The sequence below is a fragment of the Rhipicephalus sanguineus genome, chromosome 10, assembly GCF_013339695.2.
Source record: "Rhipicephalus sanguineus isolate Rsan-2018 chromosome 10, BIME_Rsan_1.4, whole genome shotgun sequence".
NCBI classification, from domain to species: Eukaryota; Metazoa; Arthropoda; class Arachnida; order Ixodida; family Ixodidae; genus Rhipicephalus; species Rhipicephalus sanguineus.
Window position 1 is genome coordinate 2817668 of NC_051185.1, and position 20241 is coordinate 2837908.

Here is a 20241-nt window from a genome sequence, read left to right on the forward strand (position 1 = left end):
CACCTCAGCGCGAGAGCAGTCGATGACGGCCTTATTAGCGGATAGAAAGTCCCAGCCCAAAATGAGGTCGTGGGAGCACGAATGCAGCACTAACAATTTGACGACATAGAGCAGGCCATTAATCACAACGCGAGCAGTACATGCAGCGGCCGGCGTGATGCGATCTGCGCTGGCGGTACGAATAGATATGTTCGATAGCGGCGTCGTAACTTTTTTTAGCAAGCGGCAGAGTTTGGCACTCATAACTGAAACTGCGGCACCAGTGTCGACAAGGGCGAGTGTAGCGACGCCGTCCACAGATACATCAATAACATTCGTCGGTGAAGGGAGAGGTCTTGGTCGTTTCACGCAGTTCCTGCCTCTGGAACTGCGGCAATTAGTTTTCCTGCTCCGGCGTGGATGAACGACGACGTATCGGCGATAGCGAGCGGCGTCGAGGCGATGGCGAGCGGCGGTTAACAGGGGGGCGGTGGTCGGTGTAAGAAGACGTCTGGTCGGGGTTCCGCGATGCTGAGAACGGTGGGCGCGGTGACACCTACGGGTCAGATTCGAAGCTCTGCTGGTGGTATGGAGGTACGCGCCGACGGCAATATCGCGCGATGTGGCCAGGCAGGCCACACGCAAAACAGATCGGTCAGTTGTCGTGAGTGCGCCATTGGCCACTACTCTGTAGGTACCTTGCCTGATGGAAGCGGGCAGTTAGTCGCAGTGGCACGGGTGATGGTAATGACGCAAACGTCTGAGGCGGTGGCCGTGCGGCAACTTCAACACAGCTGCGAGGCGCATTCACCTCGGCAGACAACAGGGGTCGGCAACGTCGGAGTGTCGCGGGCAGAAGGCAGGGCCGCGCAAACTTGCTCTTGGATCACCTGGCGAATGTTTGCTGGCAAAGGCGACGGTGGTTGCCCGGCTGGTGATAGCAGAGAAAACTGACGAGCAACCTCAGCACGGACGAAATCTTTGATCTGGGATAGCAGTGACTCAAGGTCAGGAGCGGTAGCCACGCTCGAAATGGTTTCGTCCGAAACGTGCTGGCGCCGCGTGAGAAGACGCTGTCTGCGGAGCTCGTCGAAACTCTGGCAAAGCTCGATAAGTTCCGAGACAGTGGCAGGGTTCTTCGAGAGCAGCATTTGAAAGGCATCATCGGAAATGCCCTTCATGATGTGGCGTACCTTGTCCGCTTCCGCCATGGTCGGGTTGACACGCCGGCAGAGGTCGAGGATGTCCTCGATGTAGCTGGTGAATGTTTCGCCAGTTTGCTGAGACCGGCTTCGGAGTCGTTGTTCTGCCCGAAGTTTGCGCACACCAGGGCGTCCGAAAACAGCTGCGATGCTGCTTTTAAAGGTCGTCCAAGTGGGAATATCGGCCTCGTGGTTTTTGTACCACAGCTTGGCGACATCCGTTAAGTAAAACATAACGATGCCGAGCTTCATGGGATCGTCCCATTTGTTGCTGGCATTCGCGCGTTCATAGGATTCGAGCCAATCCTCAACGTCTTTTAAAGACGATAGTCTTTCTTGGGGAACTTAAACGCAGAAATTTTGGTCTGTCTTTCTGTCTGTCTGTCTTTCTGTTTGTCGGCACGTCCCTCGATTCAGCCACTCGGCCAAAGTTGAACCACTTGCCCAAGGGCCAGCCGTCTTGAACTGGTTCGGCTGTTCATACTTGTGAACGTTGTCGATCAAAAAGTAAATATCATGCATATCTGAGGTGCAACATCACTAGGTAAGTATTAGGTGGCGTGTTCCTTTAATAGAAAATGCATACATACGTAATTTTAAGGACCCTAGTTTCTTAAGCTGCGCTGAAAATGCATAAGAATGGAAGCTTGAGCGAGTTGGTATGCGTTCATCTTTGTCGAAACAGCGCTCACTAGACGACGACAAAGTAAAAGAAGGCACAGGACAGGCGCTGCCTGTCCTGTGCCTTCTTTTACTTCGTCGTCGTCTAGTGAGCGCTGTTTCAACAAAGCTGAAAATGCGACTGCGCTGAAATTTGCCTTCATCCGTGCCCTTCGCACGAGCTCATTGTTGTGTTTCGGTTTCGGTTCTGTATTGCACTGTACGAATGCCATGGGTTGGTGTTGAAAAACTTTAGTTTTGAGAAGGCCAAGAAGGTGAAAAAAATATTTAAAAAATGAAAAAGCAGCGTTGTGGGCGGCCTTCAGGCTGCCGGCTGTGGGCGCCGCTCTGGCGTTCCTGTTTTACTCAGGCGACGTGTAAATAAAAGAGTGTGTGGAGAGTACTCGTTGAGTGCGGACGTTTCTCTGCTTCAGCGCTTCGCGCCAAACCGCGTTTTCGGGCTGGCTGGCGTCCCCGCCGGTCGCGTTGGTCACCGCCGGTCTTCGCCTGCTGCTGCGCCGGGACTACCAGCACGCAACACAGCACTCATGTTTCCCGACGTATTGCCAGATGGCGTCCATATCTCACACAGCGCCTCTTCTATCGTCTTTACACGACATTTGCAGCGAAGCACGCAGATACGCGGCCAATTTTTTCATCGGTGCCGCTGAAGATCTCGGGCTCTCGCAGACGCTGGGCACCAGGACACATGGGCAGGGAAGCCGGTGGGGGTGTCGAGGCGGCGTCGTCAGGCATGACGGACGGGAGCTTTCGACAACGCAATCCCAGGACCGGGGAAAACCGCAGCAGGTGTTGTGTTGGCGTTTCGGTTTCGAAAATGCCTTGTAAAGATGCCAGGGGGCGCCGCTCTGGTGTCGTTATTCTACCGGCGCACTTGTAAATAAAATGAGTGTGTGAGCGGTACTCGTTGTGAGAGGACGTTCTTCTTTTCTTCGGCGCTTCGCGCCAACCCGCGTGTCCGGGGTTGGACGGCGTCCCCGCCGGCCGCGTTCGTCAAGCCGGTCGTCTTCGTCTGCTTCCTTCGTCGGGACCACCAGCCGCCGACACAGCAGCAGCCTCCACCAAAATATAATGAAAACACTGGGCTACAAGCGGTGGTTGCGTCGTAACAGTAGCAGCAGGAACTGGACGGGCGCGGGCAGCGTTGCAGCAAAAACACGGGCTATAGGCAGCTCCAGCTCGTGCCTCGCACAGGGCTGGCGATGTGGCTGCAGCGCTGGACATTCCTCTTCACTACAATATATATTGTAGCGAAGCTTATTGGAACTCTGAAGTGGGTCGTCCTCTCCGGCCCCTTCTAGTGGGTTGCTCTCTTCGGACAGAGCGCAGCTCAGAGTCGGCACCCGCCTTGACTGTCGCAGTCGTTTATCGTCGCCGAGTGCCCGCAAATAAACGTCTTTATAATTTGGTGGAGGGTGCTGGGCTTTCACAACAACTTCGGCCCTCATTCGATGCCCCTGGCTCTTCGATCCCGTACCCTGCCGCCTACGATGCCTCAAGACGCCTCCCAGCAAACGGCCCCGCCTACACCGACCTCATGCCCAGGTGTGCCTCGTATCCGCGACCCTCCGGTCTTCACTGGCGCAGATGGCACCGACGTAGAGGACTGGCTCGCGATTTATGAGCGCGTGAGTGTCCCCAATAAATGGGACGAGGCAGGAAAACTGACTAACCTTGTTTTCTACGTCGCGGGTGTGGCGGGCTTGTGGTACAACAACCACGCATCAGATTTTACAACGTGGTCCGACTTCAAGACCGCCATTATCAATGTGTTTGGCCGCCCTGCCGTTCGTAAGCTGCAGGCCGAACAGCGCTTACGTGAACGCGCTCAGCAGGCCGGTGAATCATTCACCAGTTACATTGAAGACGTCCTCGATTTCTGTAAGAAAGCCGACGCCACCATGTCCGAAGCTGACAAGATCCGGCACATCATGAAAGGCATCGACGACGACGCCTTCACCATGCTCCTCGCCAAGAACCCCAGCACAGTGGCTGAGGTCATCACACTGTGCCAAAGCTACGAGGAGCTGCGCCGGCAGCGGCTGATGACGCGTCGACCTCCATCGCGCGACGCCGACCTCGCTGGCATGTCGGCTATTTCGGACCACTCCGGCTTGCTCGCCGAAATCAAGTCCTTCGTGCGCGAGGAGATTGCACGCCAGTTCTCTCTACTGGCCTTCGCTCACCCGCAGCCTGTTGAACAGCCGTCGACCCCACTGCTGCCTCCCCTACGCCGGGCTATTGAGCATGAAATCGCGGAGGTCATGCCGGAATACCACCAACCTCCTCGGGCGACCGCGCCACTCAGTTACGCGCAAGTTGTAGCCAGGCCGCCTCCAGCGATCCCTGTGGTTCCCCCACTTACCTACGCCGGAGCCGTCGCCAGGCCTCAGGCCTTCGAAGAGAGTGTGCCGGCTGCGTACGCCGACGTTATCCATACGCCACGACTGCAGCCTACCATGCAGTCATACCAGCAGCCACCTCGTCCCTCGCGTCCTGCGACATGGATGGGACCTAGCCCGGCAAGCCGATGGCGCACTTCCGACAACCGCCCCATCTGCTTTGCGTGCGGTTGCGCCGGTCACGTCGCCCGCTATTGCAATCGCATGCAGCCGCCTCGAGTCGGATCGACCGTCACCAGCCAGTACAGCCGTCCATATTACGAGCCGCCGCCGCCTATGTCACCGACTTCACGCCCGTCTCCATCTACCCGCCGTTCGCCATCCCCAAGACGCCGCTCATTGTCACCGATGCGGCCTCGTCCGGTCGCCCGAGACCAGGAAAACTAGTCGTCGCAGTCCAAGAGGCAAGGGCTGCGACGCTATCGAACTGCCAAAGCCCTCAGCAAAGCCCATCGAACGTAGTAGACGTGTTTGTAGATGGCGTGCGCACATTGGCCCTTGTGGACACTGGAGCTGCCGTATCCGTTATGGACGCTAAATTTAGCCGACTACTACGAAAAGTGACGACGCCGCTTTCCGGGCTCTCCCTCCGTACAGCCAGCGCCCAAAGCATTCACCCGACAGCGGTGTGTACAGCCCGTGTCATCATTCAGGACGCTCTGTACGCCGTCGAATTCATCATAATTTCTTCATGCTCTCACGACGTCATCCTGGGTTGGGATTTTCTCGCTCGCCACGACGCCGTAATTCGTTGCGCACCAGCCGAAATAGAGCTCTCACCATTATCCAATTTGACGCCGGCGAACAGTCCATCGGCTGCGACCAAAGTACTCGTCAAAGACGACACCACAGTTCCTGCAAACTCGTCAACGGCTGTGTCCGTCTATTGCACCGGTCTCTCCGACACCGTTGCACTTCTTTCCCCCTCTGATCGCGTTTTCACCAGGAAAGGTTTGCTGGTGCCATTTGCGACCGTGCAAGTCACTCAGGGCGACACCGATATTTTCGTTACGAACCCATCCCCGTACATTGTTAGGCTGGTGCGAGGGGAATGTCTCGGCCGAGCGGAAGCCCTCGAAGACGCACAAGTTATGGACGCACCGGGTGACACACACTGTGCGAGCTCCCGTACGCTCAGTGCTGTTTCCACATCTGACTCGTCACCCGCTGATGTATTTGCTTCCTCAATTGCTGAAAACCTTACGTCGGTCCAGCGTTCCCAGCTTCTCTGCCTGTTGGAAGAATTTCGTTCTTCGTTCGATGTCGCGCAAACTTCTCTCGGCCGCACGTCTGCTGTCACGCATCACATCGACACTGGCGCCCAACCACCGCTGCGGCAACGTCCATATCGCGTATCTCCAGCAGAGCGTCGTGTAATTACCGAGCAAGTCGAAGACATGCTTCGCCGCGATGTTATTCGACCCTCAAACAGCCCGTGGGCGTCCCCTGTCGTTCTCGTTGCGAAGAAGGACGGCTCTGTGCGGTTCTGCGTGGACTACCGCCGACTCAATAAGATCACCCGTAAGGACGTTTATCCCCTCCCTCGAATAGACGACGCCATTGACAGCCTGCAAGGAGCAGAATTCTTTTCGTCGCTCGATTTGCGCTCAGGGTACTGGCAAGTCCCCATGGCTGATGACGCTCGACCGAAGACAGCGTTTGTCACACCCGACGGCTTGTACGAATTCAACGTCATGCCGTTTGGGCTGTGTAATGCGCCCGCGACCTTTGAGCGCATGATGGATTCCGTTCTGCGCAACTTGAAATGGCACACGTGCCTGTGCTACCTCGACGACGTCGTCGTTTTCGCCCCGGACTTCTCCACGCATCTTCAACGCCTCAGACTCGTTTTGACCCGTTTGAGCGACGCCGGGCTACAACTGAACCTAAAGAAGTGCCGATTTGCAGCACGGCAGCTGACAATACTCGGCTACGTCGTGTCCAAGGACGGAATTCTACCCGATCCAGCCAAGCTTCGGGCCGTGACAGAGTACCCCAAACCTACGTCCGTCAAAGAACTGCGCAGTTTTGTAGGACTATGCTCCTACTTTCGACGCTTCATACGAAACTTCGCGACTATCATATCGCCGCTGACAAAGCTCCTTGGCAGCAACGGGCCTCTCAATACGTGGTCGTCAGAGTGCGACGCCGCTTTCGCGAAGCTCCGTCGTTTGTTGACGTCTCCTCCGATACTACGCCACTACGACCCTACGGCCCCTACAGAGGTACACACGGACGCCAGCGGTGTTGGCCTCGGCGCTGTCCTTGCACAGCGCAAACGTGGGTTCCCGGAATATGTCGTGGCATATGCAAGTCGCACGCTTACTAAAGCCGAGACCAATTACACCGTCACGGAGAAAGAATGCCTGGCCATCATCTGGGCCCTTACGAAGTTCCGACCTTATTTGTATGGTCGCCCGTTTGATGTCGTCACCGACCATCATGCGCTGTGCTGGTTGTCGTCATTGAAAGATCCTTCAGGCCGTCTCGCCCGTTGGGCACTTCGCCTGCAAGACTACGACATCCGCGTACTGTACCGCAACGGACGCCAGCATGCTGACGCCGACGCCCTGTCGCGCTCTCCCTTGCCTGACGACAATGCCCACGGCTCAGTGTCTCCCCTTGCCGTTTCTTCCATCGACATTCAGACAATCGCTACCGAACAGCGCAAGGATCGCTGGATTGCCTCACTGATGGACTTGCTGACGGATCCATCGGCAACACCATCCACTCGCGCGTTGCGTCGTCAAGCCCACCATTTCGCCGTTCGCGACGACCTCCTCCACCGACGCAACTACAGCGGCGACGGCCGCCAGTGGCTACTAGTAATACCCCGAAGTCTGCGTTCTGACATATGCGAATCGTTCCACGCTGATCCGCAGTGTGCGCATTCTGGGGTATCGAAAACTTACCACCGCATCCGCCAACGGTACTTTTGGCGAGGGATGTACCGCTACGTGCAGAAGTTCGTTCGCTCCTGCATCGATTGTCAGCGCCGCAAAACTTCAACGCACCTGTCGCCGGCAGGTCTGCAACCTCTACCTTGCCCTGACCGGCCGTTTGGGCGTGTTGGCATCGATTTGTATGGACCACTTCCTCTGACGTCTGCTGGTAACCGCTGGGCCATCGTCGCTGTAGACCACCTCACGCGATACGCCGAAACTGCCGCCCTCCCAGCGGCTACAGCGCGCGATGTGGCCTCCTTCCTGCTCCACCGATTCATGCTACGTCACGGTCCACCTCAGGAGCTACTCAGCGATCGAGGCCGTGTCTTCTTGTCGGAAGTCGTCGAAGCCATTCTCAAAGAGTGCAACGTTGTTCACCGCAAAACTACTGCTTACCACCCGCAGACGAATGGCCTCACCGAACGCTTTAACCGTACGCTCGGCGACATGCTCTCCATGTACGTAGCCGCCGATCACACCAACTGGGATGCCATTCTGCCCTTCGTCACCTACGCCTACAATACCGCCGCTCGGAGCACCACTGGTTTTTCTCCCTTTTTCTTATTGTATGGCAGGCACCCCTCGCACACAATCGACACAATCCTTCCATACAAGCCGGATCGGTCTGAGTGTGCGCCGATTTCTGCTACCGCCCGACTTGCTGAAGAATGTCGCGAACTTGCCAAGACCTTCACTACGCATGACCAAGAGCGGCAGAGGAGCATTAGCGGTGACAGAATCACTTCTGAGCCGACGTTCCTCCCTGGAGCGCTCGTATGGCTCTCGATCCCTACCACTGCACCTGGCCTCTCTTCAAAACTACTGCCGAAATACGAAGGCCCCTACCGTGTTGTTGAACGCACATCCCCTGTAAACTATCTGATCGAACCAATCGATCCATCCTCGGACATGCGCCGTCGAGGGCGCGACATTGTAAACGTGGAGCGCCTCAAGGCGTACCATGACCCGCTCATTGTGACAAGTTGTTAGGTCGCCAGGCGGCTCCCTTTTCGCCCCCGGAGTAATTGTAGCGAAGCTTATTGGAACTCTGAAGTGGGTCGTCCTCTCCGGCCCCTTCTAGTGGGTTGCTCTCTTCGGACAGAGCGCAGCTCAGAGTCGGCACCCGCCTTGACTGTCGCAGTCGTTTATCGTCGCCGAGTGCCCGCAAATAAACGTCTTTATAATATATATATATATATATATATATATATATATATATATATATATATATATATATATATATATATATATATATATATGCGCGCACACACACACACGCATGGACATACATAATGAGGGGCTTGACCCTCTCTGAAAAAAGAATTTCTGGCTACGTTCCTGGCTGTAAGCTACCATTTCTCGATGCTGCGCACATAATATGTTTACATGGCTCCTCTCTGTGCTGTGGTGCCAAAGCGCTCAGATAACCGAAACACATATGGTTGGGACACTCCGACTGTGGGCATCTGTACTGGCCTCAAGCCATATATATGATCTAATGGTGCGTGACTACTATACCTGCTGCATCCAGGAAACGAGCAAATCACATTTGAATTATTGCATTTTGACCTGACGTGTCAACATGATATAATGAACACAGTTGAGAACACAAATAGCGTCACCTATTTATAACACAATCTGCTCTTTGTGGCTTGCTATTAAATGAGCCGTGGCATAGCCATGCAAACAATCCTTAGTTTATCATTTTAACTGACAGCAGAGGAGTCTACACAGACAAAAATTTGGGTCATTTGGTTTGTGCTGAGTGCTGTAGGAACAATGGAAGCAGTCACTAGGAGGATTGAAAGTATGTGCCACTGAAATGTGTATGGAAGAGTATGTACAGCATCAACCAGAAGACAACATCAAGTGGCAGAGAGATGCAAAACTGTGCAGCCAGTATCTTCCTCGTGATAGAAACACGCCATATGTACATGCAGAGGTGATGAAGCTGTAGTAGCTAGTTTTCAGTACAAAACAGGCAAAAGAAGCAAACAAATTTTAGTGGCTTATTTGTGTAAGAGGGATGGCATCTTAGTGAAGGAGACTTTTGGACTAAAGCGCTTGCCTAGTTTGTGCTCACATGTGAGGCATGGAAGGAGAAGGATAACTTATCACGTAGCGCAAAAATGGAATCAGTTATGATCAGTTATGGATTACCAATATGCCCAACTTCATACTCTTGTCAAGGAGAAGGAGCTGCAGACATTCTTCAGGTGTGCCTCTGACCCAAAAACAAAACTGATGACCCGTTTTGTGGAAAGCCTTTCACCTGTTGTCTGTGTTCAAGGATGGGATGGAAGCCAACTCGGAGTCCTCAACGTTGCTGTCCATAATCCAGGTGGAATCAAATTCCGGCTCGGCTACTATGTCACCATGGCCTCCAGCTGCTTCCCTGCAAAATGTGACAGAGACTGTTAGTACAGGACAGTTCTATATTTTTGCTGTAACAACCAACTCCAATGTCAAAGATTGTAAGATGCAATCTTCATCAGCACGTTGTCGTAATGTTAAAGAGCACACGGAAGTGAAAGAAAAAAACTACTTGATATCTGCATTTTGCAGCTATGGTGTGTAAACATATCCAAAAAAAAAAACAGTGTATGAATAAGAAAGAAAGCATGACTAAACAATTTCAAATGGTAAGGTGGTCGATGAAGAAGGATTGGGAACAGTTGGTGACAGCTTTTGGCATGGCAATGGTGGAAGGCGGTCCTTGGGAGTTCATTTATCCAGCATGATAGGCAAGATTGGTGTAGACCACATAATAAACATTGCGCATCAGACCTTATGGCACTAAAATTATCATGGTAAGTTGAGGTTTCTGTTCATTAATGAATGCGACGGAATAAAACAAATGGTTCTATTTTGTACTGATATAAAACATCCGTTAGTTTTGATGGAATCGGGTCCCAAGTCACACATATATATTCAAGGTTAGTCCTCACTAGAGCTTTATAAAGTTTAACCGATCTAGTCAAAAATGTTTGAGAAGTTGCAGTGCTTAAGAACCAAGCATTGAAGGTATTGTTGGCGATCTAGTTGACATGCATACTCCAGGACAGGTTGGTTGTAATACGAACAGTGAGATACTCGTAGGAGAAAACCAGTGGCCTACCATGAAGGTTTTAAGCAAACAAGGAAGGCAAGAGATGTGCACGACTTTGTTATTTTCATTGTTAAGTGTCACAAGTCACTGGCAGCACCACGAGATGATATCTGACTGAAGGGCAAAAAAGAAACAAATTGAAATCATCAGTAACAATTTCACAAATTCTACAGTCATCAGTGATATAGTATTTCATTAATGTATACTGGCTACAGACCGCTTGTGCTCATCATATCCATAACAGAGTAAGCGTGCCAACGCTATTAGGCAATTTCAGTTTAGCTGAAGGCTGCACGTGCGCAACGAGCTGCAAGCTACGTACGCTACATTTGAGGCTGTCTTCCAGAGCATTCGTTTACCGTGGACGGCACCTGAGCGTCAGCCTGAGTAGAGTTACTGTATATGCTACCTTTAGTTAGGTAGCATAGTTGCGCATCTGTCTTCCAAACGCCGCTAGCAACCATGCATTGCGGAGAAGCTGACGCTTGGGCCAATTTTTGTGTTTCTCTACGCCGCCGCTGCAGCGAATCGGACTGACACCAGACATCGACAGTTAAGTTAACCACAGGTCTTCGACACGCCAAACTTGTCGATCAGCGACACGGTAGGCATGTGGCCTGCAAGAACGAATAGCGGCTTCGCCGCATAGCTGTGGTTGCTAGCCAGACCTATGCGCAACTCTGCTACCTAAAGGTAGCATATACAGTAACTCTAAACTGATGGATGGATGCCATGAGCGTCCCCTTTATAACGGGGCGGTGACAAGTGTGCCACCAGGCCCGACAAATCTTTTTTTCCTTTTTCTTTTTAATGTTGGCTATAATGCCTCTACTTTGACAAAATCTATCTTACTACAGGGAAAAGTGTAAATTCTCAGCCCAGTTCTCTGCCCTTTACGGCAGACTGTCCTTATTTCCCAATATTTATTGTTGTCCTTTCTCTCTGATTTTCTGCCACCAATATTCTAACCGTCTCTTGCTTATTTCAATCGCGGGTGTGTTCAGCTTTCCATTGTTGTTCCTAAAACCCAAGGCTTCATGTAGGCTCGTGCCCAACCGTACACCTGGGTGGATATCTCCACATTCAATCAGAACATGCTCCGCCGTTTCCCTATCTTCCCCGCAGCACGTGCATTGTTCTTCTTCTTTACTGAATCTCGCTTTATAACTACGCGTTCTAAGGCAACCCGATCTCGCTTCAAACACCTGAGTGTTTGAAGCGAGAACCTAAGTGTTGTTCAGCACCATCTAGTGGCGGAGCAATAAGATGTAATAACCGATATTGGTCGACGCAACACACAAGTCAAGCCGAGCTTTTCCGACTATGAGTGGGCTAGTTGAACTTCCATTTTTGTTAAGGTGGTGCAGAGCGAAGCAGCACGAGAGACGACGAATATAAGCACCAACTAGAAGTTTATTGTTTCCTTTTATGGGAAGAGACGAAAATAATCTGGCACACCTTGTGGGAATCGGTTTTATGCGAAGCATTCGGCGAGTAGTTGTCTATGCTGCATTTTTAGGCTTTGAGCCGAGCGTTACGAGGTGGATCGACGTGTTTTTGTAAGCATAGTAATTGCGTGCACATCGTCCATGGCCTTGCCAGGCACGTCAGCTACACTGGCGTTTACAGGACACCTGACAGCGAAAGTTTTGCCTGTGACCTTTTTACTGTAAATTGTAGCACTGTGTCTACTAATCCCGGAATTGAATCGTAAATGCTCTAACGCATCGTATAATTAATGTTAGCATTGTTAATTGAAAACATTTTTGCATCAGTTCAAAATGCCCACCTAAATACCATAAGAAACTAGTGCCCCCAGCGGGGAAGCGCCTAAGATCACATGCACTCAGGATTTTGTGTCGTTGAAAGTGCAGTTTTGAAATCGGGGCCCCGCGCGCGGTAAAGAATGAAACGATGCGGGTGCTTCGGTATTGATAAGTAAATGCCCCCCACCCCTCTACCCCCTACCCAGAAAAAAAAAAATTCCTGCCCGAAGCAGCCAGAACTACGTTGAGAGGTGCCCGACAACAGAGCGAGAGGGGAGACGAACAATGGGCCTCCCAATACCCCGGCTGCCAGTCGGATATTGGGAGAAGTGCCCACGCATGCAGGACTATCAAACAACACAGGTTCCGAATTTGGTGTCAGGGGCCATTTAAAGGGTAGCTGATCGTCTGACGTAACGTAAGCACTCACTTTAGAGCACAGACGTCACCATTATCAAAACGAAGTGGACTTTATGGTGCGATGATGTGAATATCATACGTAACGTTTGTTAACGCATTCCTCCAGGGTTGAGCAACGCTTGAATATAGCTTGCTGAATCATAGCGGGATACAAATCTGATGCTTATCAGACAGCTATAGATGCGGAGCCAACACTGGAACCACAATTGACGTTAGCCTGACATGACACCTGTATCATAGTAGTGCATATGTAATGTTTATTGCTTTGTTATCAAATTAGATTTTTCCAAAGCTGTTACAAGACGTGGCGTGGCTCTGTGTTAGAATACCTGACTGCCACGCAGAATGCTTGGGTTCGATTCCTGCTGGGATCCTGACTTTTGTTGTTTGCATTCGTCGGGTCAACGCTGCCGATGTCGGTCGTCCTAACGCTCTTGCATTTAAATTACCGATGTCTGTTCTCGCCGTTCCTTGGAAGATATAAGCTGCCAATCACCTGTGGCGCATACCCGCTTACCGTGGCTCGTGGTATACGGGTACGTGCCACACGTGTCTGGAGGAAAGGGTTTGACGATAAGGTACGAATTTGGGCTGGTTGGTTCATGATTAACTTTAGAAACAGCGCTAAAAGACGGGACAAAGAAAGGACACAAACCACAGCGCCGTGGTTTGTGTCCTTTCTTTGTCCCGTCTTTTAGCGCTGTTTCTAAAGGTTTGACGATGTATGCGACATGATTTTCACGTTATGAGAACACCCAGACGTGGGCGGGCGGGCGGACAGGCGGAAACTCTCAAAGTGCCTTCACATGTCATGCATTCTTCACATGTCATGCAAGCTGCTTCCACAATGATGAGGGTGCCCATGAGGGTTGTCCGTGTGCGAGAGAATCACCTTAGCTTGGTCGAACATGGAGGGGCATCCACATGCGCTACAATGCATTGCTAGAACGATCCCTTTCGTTTCTAAGAGTTCGCATGCTTTTGCTGGCGATCATTTGTACATCTGCTGGGACCCACATAACAACCACCACAGTTCAAAGGGATTACAGTAAAACCTCGGTGATACGATCACGGCTCGTGCGAATTTCGGGGTGATACGAATTTTTCTGTGGTCCCGGCCAAGGCCCATTAGCCTGAAATGTATTGGAGTACGGTTGTTGCGAACTGATTTCTACCCCGCGACGTTTGATACGAACGTAGGCTAGCGCACATGTATGAACAGGTACTGCCCGCGCTGTCGCGGAAGACGCGGCAGTCACGCGTGGGCGCGGGCATGCGCGCTGCGCGACCATCAACGGTGCGTCGTTGCCTCCGAGATAGTGCGCGCGAATCTTGGAGGCCTTTTGGCGCCTTCGTGTTTAGATTACAGATGACGTCGCGTTTTCTTTTTTCCGACGCGTTGATGCGTGCTTCTGTGCTCGAGGCAGCGACGTCTTTGTACTGTGTTAACATGTGCCTGCCACGTCGATGCAAGCCATGTCCCCACAATCAGACGTTCTATGAAACAAGACTGAAGCTTGGGCTGCGAGTCCGTCATGAAGTCCCATTAAAGGTGGACGAAGACCCCAAGAGACGAAGCGGACGGTCTTGGCGAAGGAGCTTGGCCTCTATCTATCGTGTGCAAAGCGCTTCTTAAGTCACTTTCGCCGCAGTACTAGGCTGCCATGCAGATAAGCGTAGTAAGATTAGAAAGGGGCTACTGGCGGTCACGGGGCACAACACATCTGGTTCATTAATTACACACGCGTGCATGCACCGTATATTTACGAGTACAAGTATGATCCTTGACGTCTAAAAACTTTGCTGACAATCATTCAGAGCTGTTCATGACGTCGCTGCGGCCCTGAGAAACACTGAATCAAAACGTATGTCATCTTTTTTTTGTTGCATACTAATTTTCCACGTTTTCTGGTGATACGAATTTCGGATGATACGAATATTTTTGGTAATCCCGCGAGATTCGTATCACCTAGGTTTTACTGTATATACACGACACCCCTCGCACAATCCACAAATCTGTTGCAGTGCTTCATGTCAGGATTGGGTTCTTGTTTCTTTGTACGAATGCTTTCCTGACAAAATAGCCGGCACGCAGGAACTGACGGTGCCCAGTCGTGGTGCGTTGTGCTCCAGCTTAGCAGCGATCACAATCCACCGCACCTATTCGCCAATTGGTTTCAAGCTACTTACATAATCTCTAAATCAACGGCAACGCCGAAATTCACGCGGACTTCGTTCGCTGCCATGACCACCGTGCTGCTGTTGGTTGTGGCCATCCTGTTTGTTTTGTGCTCTGCAGGTCGAGATCTCGCGAGAGAGCCACCGGTAAGGTACGCAACGGCTGTAGCGGGCTCTACGCAAGCGTTGAGATCTGGCGTGTGCATCCCCGGCGTGGCACGCATCTTTCACATGTTTAGTGCATGCGCAGCCTTCTTGCACGTTGCGTGCACAAGGTCGCTACACGCGCTAATCTAAAATTGTCTATTACCTTCTTTAGCAAAGTCCTTAATAATGGCACTACAGTGTGGAGCTGAACTGGGGTGCATGCAGATTAGAATAAACATGATTTTCTGGTATGTACCAAACAGAAATTTTCTCTTTAAACATTAGCCAATTCTGTTTGAATGAACAACGGCACAAGTCATGAAGAGTCAAGTGAAAACTTAATGAAATCAAAATTTTTATGTAAATTGTGAATAACTTTCGCACTTAGCATGGGGTACAGAGGCTAAAACATTAAATTGAACTAAAGAATGGTCACTTAGACCAGCAAGAGAAGTTAAAGGAGTTCGGGTGATGTACTGAGAATCAAAATAATTTATTTAGAGTCAAATAAAGGGATGAGTACATCCTTAGTATATACAGGAGGAGGTCCCGTAGTTGCAAACTGAAATTGGACCTCCTGTGCATGATAACATAGTGAATATTACAAGCAAAATGGCAATACGTAGACTTAATACCGACAAAAGGTAATCTTATGCTAGGAAGAAACTAACCCAAAACCAGAGTTATCAAAATGCATTGAAAAAAATAGAGGAATGTGGCCTAGTCAACGAGAGTAAGGAGGACAGGGTGGGAGATATTTTCAAAAAGAATAAACAGTAATGCAGTATGCAAGATAATAAAACAACAACCAAAACAGACAAGAACCTACTAAAAAAGCACCTAGAGCACTGAAGAACAGGAGTTAGAGAAATCTAAAGAAAGTGCTAGAGTTCGCATTGAGACCTATGAGCATTTAGTAATTTTAAAGGAGATGGTAATGAATTCCAAAAAGCAAGCGCCTGCTTGCTTTACTTTTAGTACACACGCTTGCCGAGTGTCCAGATCATCTAGTTGAGTGCAAAGCTAGTTGCTTTATACTGACACCAAGGCTAATGGAAACGAAATCTTGGAAGGCAGCCTGGCCTTACCTGAGAAGTCATGCCACAAGCGGAAATTAAGGTCTACTGATGATAAAGTTGATCCTTCTCCGTTTTGCGAGTGTGCTTATGTCATCAAAGCACCTCGATCCTCGGCTGCAGCTAAAATCTGGATAACTTACCATGGCTGGTATTCAAGAGTTGCCACTTATGTAATGCCAGTAATTGGCTCATTTTGATTTGAACATTTATTTTGGTCAGCCTTTGCTATGCAGAAAAAGTGGCACATTCACATGTCATTGTCAGTCTGCAGGACAAAGGCCTCTTCCCCACCTTGTCATGCGCGAGCCTATTCCATTTGACACCTCCAGATTTGTTAGTTCGGCCACCATCTCTTGGTATCCACGTTCTAGCTGACCGTCACTCATGACATTACCTGCGTTCTCTCATTATCGACTAGGGTACGCCTGTTTGTTCTTTGATCCCCCCTGCTCTTGTCTTAAGGATATGTCATTCCATCACACTGTGTGGTTCTTACATTCTCGAGCAGGGGTCTCAAACACGCAGCCTGCGGACGTCTCGCTCGCGAGCGGCCTGGCCTGCACATGACTGTCTGTCACATATTTTTTAGGGGCGAAGCTCCTTAAGGCGGCACCCGTTCGTCCCTCATAGTCGTCGTGGTCGTAGTAGTGAGTAACAAGTCTTACGCTTTGACCTCCAAGGTGGTGCCGGTGGGAGATTTCTCCTGTGCGTTGTTGAACAATAAAAAATTCGCAGCGTGCGCGTTAACTAAAAGCCGAATTCTTCTGTCTCTCATTCCCCATTAGCAGCCATTGGCATGTTCCAGTAGGAAACGTTAGTAGAAGTAGAAGTGTAAGTGTTAGCTAAAAGCCGACTTCTTCTGTCTCTCATTGCCATTTGCAGCCATTGTTTACCTCCAAGGTAGTGCCTGGTGAGATTTCTCCTGTGCGTGATTAAACAATAAAAATTTTGTTCAAAACGCCGTTGATTGATGAAATAAACCAACGAAAGACGCCAGATGTTTTGTAAAAGCAGAACGAAAGAACGCCAGATGTTTTTCTTAAAGTGTAGTAGTTGTAGTTATATGTAGCCACCTCGCCCGATCGTCAACGGGCGAGGTGGACCGGCAACGGCGCGAGGACCCTGCCGTACGAGAGTTAAATCACACTAAAAGACATACTTTGCGGGCGATACACTCTAGTGAGCTTTCAACTTTTCGTCTTAATGTACATGATAAAGAAATTATTTCTACGAAAAACGCAAGGCACACCTTGAGCAATATGTTTGGTTTTGGGACGCTAAATGGAACCATGAGGCGATGCGAAGCCGGAGCACTTGCACGATCGCGTTCCGTTGGCTTTCGTTGGGCATGCTACCGACCTCGCGTCGTGGAACGCGCGTCCTGTCTTCCCTCTAGCCTTGCCTTTAATTCGCACAGGGCGAGCGGGGAATGCGGTCGCTCTTGGCGCTCTTTCGCTCGGGAGCGGACTTCTTCCTTGCATTTCACCGATCACAAGTGATAATGAAGGGACCACGTAAACCAACAGTACAATAAAAGTTTGATGTTTAATATATACACGATGTTTCACACTCTTTATATTATGTACTGGGCGCATTTCACGGAAGAGTTTCACGGTTTACAGATGATTCCCTCCGTAGCTTCGCCCCACTCATCATCATTCACTCCGTGGATATGCTGTGATTTTTAGGGGCGAAGCTCCTTAAGGCGGCACCCGTTCGTCCCTCGTAGTCGTAATCGTAGTCGTAGTGCGTAACCAGTCTTACGCTTTGACCTCCAAGGTGGTGCCGGTGGGAGATTTTTCCTGTGCGTTGTTGAACAATAAAAAATTCGCAGCGGTAGCTAAAAGCCGACTTCTGTCTCTCAATACCCATTAGCAGCCATTCTTTACCTCCAAGGTAGTGCCTGGTGAGATTTCTCCTGTGCGTGATTAAACAATAAAAATTTTGTTCAAAACGCCGTTGATTGATGAAATAAACCAACGAAAGACGCCAGATGTTTTGTAAAAGCAAAACGGAAGAACGCCAGATGTTTCTAAAGCAAAATGAAAAGACGCCAGCTGCTTAACGAAAGACGCCAGATGTTTCCTAAAGCAATGGTTTTCTAAACAATGAAAATTCACAGCGTACATGCCAAATTAAAGTGAGCTGCAAGTCGTCATAACTCATCGAACCTTTAGTATAAACGCGCCCGATCTGACGTCGCTGATGATGTACTGGGCAGAATTCACGGAAGATTCACGGTTTACCGATGAACCTCCGCAGCTTCGCCCACTCATCATCATTCACTCCGTGGATATGCTGTGATTTTTTTTATATTTCCTGAAGTATTTTCATGAACTATACAGGTGTGACTGGTCTCAATTTTTTTCGTGAGGCACCTCATGCTGTCACCATGTGTTAAAACATAACTGTGGAACAGAAGCTCTATATTTTAGATCCGGCGTCCAGATTTTGGTCATTGTAGAGATCGGTACCAATATGTTTATCGAAACCAGACATAAAATCCCTTCAGAAATGAGAGATATGGGAAAGGCCTTCTTTCAAATGGCTGAAATTTTGACCCCCCCCCCTCCTCTGCCGCCCTTGCGCCAGCTAAGGTGAGTTTTAGACCCCTGTTCTCTTTGTCCAGGCTTCTGCCCATTACTTTAGTGGCGAAAATTAGTGACAGTGGTAAGTAGCCGGTACTGAGTTGAGAATGTCTACTGAATGCACGTAAAAGGTCAAGTGATCGCCATCAAGTGCATCTTCACTTTTTTGCCGCGTGAGGCGTCAAAAGTAATTTTGAGTGAAGAAATAAAAATATAAATCTGCATTCAACGAGAAAAACAGGGTTCGTTTTAGACAATACAGAGACAATCTCTCCATTAGTAAGGTTATCTCAATTCGTGTTCTGAGTGGTTGTCTGTCCCTTTCACTTGAATATACATACCCTTCTACGGGATCTGGTTGTCTATTGCAAACACTCATCCTTCCACCAGACCGCTTAGCATCATCTTCTGCATATTCATCGTCAGAGGTACCTTAATGCTTTCTCGGTTTATGTCTCCAATATTTTTTTGCAATTGATTACTGTCACTGCTGAAGAGTACATAGTCGTCTGCAAAGTGCAATTTGCCGTGATATTTTCCATTAACATTTATTTGTATTTCTCCCGACCTAGTTGTTTTTAATCATGTAGTGAATAACAGTGAAAAGATTGTCACGGACAAAACCACACAAGCTGTGGTGCATAAAAACCTCGACGGACCCCTTTCTAGGTTGGGACTTTCCTGCTTTTCTTGGAACAGAGGAACAGAATAGCTGCCGAATCTCTATACAGTTGAGCCTTGTTATAACTAACACTGATATAGCAAATTGTCGGTTATAACAAACCAAATATGAACATTGGTTGGTCACGCTTTATTTCAGTGACATTTATTCTTTTTACTGCGAAACTGAAAACTTGAGAGCTGCCGTGACATCAGCTGTAACGAAGTATTTGGCCTGCGTGAGGCTCAGAACTCAAAAGCTAGCATAAAACGCAAAAAACAAACATTGAAAGACAATTCACAATGACATCTTTTTAAATTGTTTGAGAAAGCTGCAGTAATTTTGGTCACCCAAGATTACTGTAACAAAAAAAAAACGCATTTTACTGGTTCCGCCACCATAGGAATAGAAATTTGAAATGCCACAAGGAGACAAACAAGGATTACCAAGTTTATTCTGGATTTGAAGCCTAGAATACGGTTTTTTGCGCAAGCCAGATTTCCGATTTCCTAGAGCCAATTTTTATCTCTACTGCTGCAGTGAATATCGGATATAACAAACTAATGCATCGTCCCGATTCTCCTTCGCTGTAACCAGGTTCTACTGTATATGCTGGCTATGGTATTCATGTCAAGCACTTCTTGCTTCCAGAACCACTGGTATCGCTACCGAGTTGATGCCTTTTCGTAACATATGAATGCCATGTCAAGCTCTCTTTTGCATTCAACAGATTTCCTAACTATACGATTTATCACACGAAAGTGATCTATGGTAGATAGTGTGCCCTTTCTCAAAGCCAGCTTGCTCTTTAGTTTGATTTTACATTTTTATCTTAGCTTGTCTTTCATATTTCTACATATTTGCATTAGCGTTGGCTTCTTCAAGTGCACTCAATCAAGACATTTAACTGTCCTAGTTGCCTACATAAGAGATGCCACAAGCAAAGAATATTGCACGGTCAAAAATATTGGCCAAGCACTCATACTGAAGCATCATTTTGCCACTTCATATTGCAGTAAGCATAGGCGTGCTCGGGGTTCCCCACTGGGAGTTTCAATGCAGCGCTGTCACTAGGTAATCGAGG

The 20241-nt window shown here is 49.4% G+C and overlaps 1 protein-coding gene across 2 annotated transcripts in view; it reads right to left on the reverse strand.

The window, feature by feature from the left end:
• The window catches only part of LOC119406252 (uncharacterized), a 73268-nt gene that overhangs the window by 23508 nt on the left and 29519 nt on the right, over nucleotides 1–20241 (reverse strand). For both annotated transcript variants that reach the window (XM_037672984.2, XM_037672982.2), the window contains exon 3: nucleotides 9482–9604. In XM_037672984.2, the coding sequence (XP_037528912.1) occupies nucleotides 9482–9604 (123 nt within the window). The remainder of the gene's footprint in view (nucleotides 1–9481; nucleotides 9605–20241) is intronic.